The sequence below is a fragment of the Stylophora pistillata genome, chromosome 12, assembly GCF_964205215.1.
Source record: "Stylophora pistillata chromosome 12, jaStyPist1.2, whole genome shotgun sequence".
Lineage (NCBI taxonomy): Eukaryota > Metazoa > Cnidaria > Anthozoa > Scleractinia > Pocilloporidae > Stylophora > Stylophora pistillata.
The window spans coordinates 8,355,001-8,358,693 of NC_142530.1; the positions used below are offsets into that span (position 1 = coordinate 8,355,001).

General features: G+C 36.9%; 1 protein-coding gene across 1 annotated transcript in view; it reads left to right on the forward strand.

The window, feature by feature from the left end:
• The window catches only part of LOC111340422 (uncharacterized), a 22,097-nt gene extending 18,848 nt beyond the window's left edge, over positions 1 to 3,249 (forward strand). The window contains exons 15-20 of the mRNA XM_088741042.1: positions 1 to 71; positions 513 to 579; positions 710 to 792; positions 1,698 to 1,818; positions 2,228 to 2,269; positions 2,476 to 3,249. The exon at positions 1 to 71 is cut by the window's left edge and continues 11 nt beyond it. Coding sequence (XP_088597168.1) covers positions 1 to 71; positions 513 to 579; positions 710 to 792; positions 1,698 to 1,818; positions 2,228 to 2,269; positions 2,476 to 2,676 — 585 coding nt within the window. The 3' untranslated portion in view covers positions 2,677 to 3,249. The remainder of the gene's footprint in view (positions 72 to 512; positions 580 to 709; positions 793 to 1,697; positions 1,819 to 2,227; positions 2,270 to 2,475) is intronic.
• Positions 3,250 to 3,693: the final 444 nt, after the last annotated feature.

The following is a 3,693-nucleotide window of genomic DNA, read 5'->3' on the forward strand; positions in this document are numbered from 1 at the left end:
ATCTTTGTCGGCATTCCTCTCGGCGTCGCAATCGGAAAAGGAGGGATTCAAAGCTATACTAGCGATAAATAGTAAGAAACACACTTTACGCTCATTGATTCCTCCCCTTTTGCTCTCTCTACGTGTTTTGCTTTTTCTTTGATTTGGGTTTACTTTAGTTTTTATTTCCCTCAGTTATCTATTTTCCGTCTTGCCCACACCTGCCCTTTTTCTTATATTTCTTAAGTACCTCATTTCTTCTTTCATCCTTTCTCCTTCACTCCTTTTCAGTCTTCAAATATATCTGTTTAAATACATTTCCCTTTTATAGGCAGTATAGCAAACTACTTGTTCACATTCCTTTAAACATTTCTTTGTCTTTCCATTTTCTTTTAAGTTTGTTTTGCCGCCATTTATTTATTTTTTTCATTTTCAATTGTGATTTTATTTTGATTTGACTTGCTTTTAAGATTTGATGTTAGCTTTATTTCTGGCTCCTTTAGTTTTTTCTTTCCACTTTCCGTCTTCTTTAGTTGTTGGTTGTCGTCAACTAATGACTTGATGTGGATATTTGTGGCATTTCTGACAGCAACTGCCGTGGTAAGTTTACAATCAAATTTTTTAATTAAATATCAAATTGTAACCGTTCAATAAGATGCTTGACCTATAACACATGCACATTGCTCCATTACGGTTCTCATCTTCTTTATTTTTTTGTTTTTTTTTTTAGTTCAGCAGTTTTATACTCGCACGTGTAATACGGGAGTTGACCACATTGCCACAAACAGGAACCACCAAGATTCAGCGAGTCCGGTACAATTGAGTTAAAATCACGAAGAGAGAAAATCACTTTCTTTGATTCATTCTCTTGCAATCTGAGTAATAGTGATGAGCATTGTTTGTGAGGGAGGGGGAGGGGTGAAGGGGGGAGAGGGGTGAAGGGGGAAGGGGTGAAGGGAGAGGGGTAAAGGATGGGGCAGGGAGTGGTGGATAAGATTCTGCCCCCTCGTTTTTTTATTAAAATATATGGAAAGGATTTTATCTAAACAATTGTCCACTTCAGTAGCTAGTAGTTTACCCTAGAAAATGACAAGTGGGGCGTGGGCTAAGGGTTCTAGGTTGAAAAGGGAATTATGGTAATCCAATTATCTACTTTCTGATTCCTATTTTCTGTAGAGACCCAATGTCTCTAGTCCGTTATCAAGGACAATCAAACTCATGACATGCGTTTAATCGTATCGTTGTTTCATTCAAACCAACAAATAATTAACTAACAATTTGTTCAACGACCAAAAGAACGATTCAAAGTTTTCCGTACCCAGATAACGGAGAAAGTAAATAAACTAGGGAAAAACAAAATACAAACGTGCCATGTGCTTTTCTACTCCAACTCAACAACAAAGAAAAAAGGAATAACAGTCCATGAGGTCAGCGGCTCAGTGTATCTAAGCCGTCTTAAAGTGTCCACTTGAAACTAACATTTTCTATTTTCGTGTCCAGCTCGATGGCAACTGTTCCCATGACAAGCCAAGATTTATAGTAGAAAAGGTGAAAAATCTCGCGCAAAAATCCTCCATGTTAGATGCGGTCACCCCCCCCCCTCCACCCCCCTGCATGTTGTACCAATTCCAGTTGACATAACAGGTTATCAATTTGATTTTCAGTAAGAGGCAAAGTTACCTGTCATCTGGAAATTACTATCATTTTTCGTCCTTTAGACTTGGCATCAGAACATGCGTGGTGATGATTCCCCTTCTGGGTATCACTTGGTCGTTTGGTATTCTATCGCCACTACACAAGACTTTTACCTACATTTTCACCATTCTCAACTCTACGCAGGTTTGTTGTGCATTTCCTCGATAAAATTCGGGTGACTTCTCAACTAAACAAATGAGAGGCCTAAAATAAGACAAAAATCAATAAATCCATTTCTCCTCAGTCTATCAAGATATAAGACTGTCAAACAATTAGTCAGTCCATGGTTCTCTCCAACAATTAATCAATCATTCAGTCATTAGGTCAATTTGATAGCCAGTTAGCCCTTCAGCTAATGAGTCATTCCTTCGGTTCGTCAATCCATGAAAGAAAAATTCGCCATATCTTTTTCTTCTAGTTCACTGTTCTAATACGCAGGACAGTCTGTCATGTTAAGATCATTTGAGTTAATTAAAGCTTCATTCAGCAAAGATCTCTATACCTATCTTTATTCATACATTACTTGTTATCCGTAATTGAACTTTTATTACAGGGTTTCCTGATTTTTACCCTGCACTGTGTGCGAAATAGTCAGGTAAGAGCAATAATTTAAAATAATAATAATAATAATAATAATAATAATTATGATAATAATGATGATGATCATCATCATCATTATCATCATCATAATAAAAATAATTATAATAACAAATCATGAATTTTACGCAGTTGGAAGTTGGATAACAATTTTAAAGAGAGAAACTGACACATGTCACGTTATGTTTATTTGCCTATTTGCAGATTATGGAGCGACTAAGAGGAAAAAGGATCACGAAGCGAGCTGGTCAGATCAGAGCTCATTTGAGAGGGAGAATGAACGTTGTTTCCCCATCTCCGAAAAAAAAAAACTCAGCCAAAAAGAATGCAAAGATCCATCCATGTGACGGTGATTCAGTGTGGGCGATTAAATTGCACCCTTTCAGAAAATATGAGTTGAAATAGGAATACATATAAGTAAATAGATTCAGTAGGCAGCGGGTGATAGCTGATTGTTATGTCGTACTACTTAAGCGACGATAATTCATCCTCAGTCGCAATTGATTAGTTTCAATTCGTCTTTCTGCTCGGTCAGTGGACCATTCGTTAATTCAGAAATTGGGTTAATCGTGGAGCGCTGAAAGTTGTTGTCGTTTATTAAGAGTAATTTAATGAATCAGCAGTCTCACTTGAATTGAGTTAGAGGATTCAGTTCGAGTCAATAGAGCAGTTCATAGCTCGATAAGTCTTATAGCTTATGAAACCGTAGCAAAGCTCATCAATCATTTATTTCGTTTAAATATGAAAGATAGACATTTTATGTACATCGCAGCCAGACGATTAATTTCGTATATCCGTAATTTCGTATTTACGGACGGAACGACTTTAAAAAGCTCTCTTAATTAAGGTTATAGTGGCATCGAAAAAAAGGCTAGAATAGGATTGCACAAGTGTGTATCACGTGAGACTCGATTAAAATGTTACTTAGATATAATGAAATCTGACGGCTATCTTTAATAAACATTTCCAGAAGCCATTTATGATGCATCAAAATTATTATTCCTAGTCAAATGTTCTGGCATGCCTCAAAATATATTGGGAAATCCTTCAAGGGGGTATCAAATGATCGAAGCTGATTCCTCAAAAATATCATGAAAAAGCGAAAGGGATAAGCGCATTGTCTCTTGGTCTAAACTAGCAAGAGGTGTTCGGATGAGGTAAGGCGGTGTTTAGGAGGAAAAAAAACCATCCTTCTCATGCACTCCAAGTCATCAGATACCCAGGATATAATATATGCTCTAAAGACATAAAATGCACCTTTACCTTTGTTATCAAGCCAGAGCTTAAGAATACTTCGTTATGAACAGATCTCTCCTTATCGCCGTGTTTGGATCGGTTTTGCCACCAGCTTTTGTGTATCTTTTACCAACCATGAACATGAAGGAGATTCACCAGTGTTAAAAGAATCTACAACAAACTCAG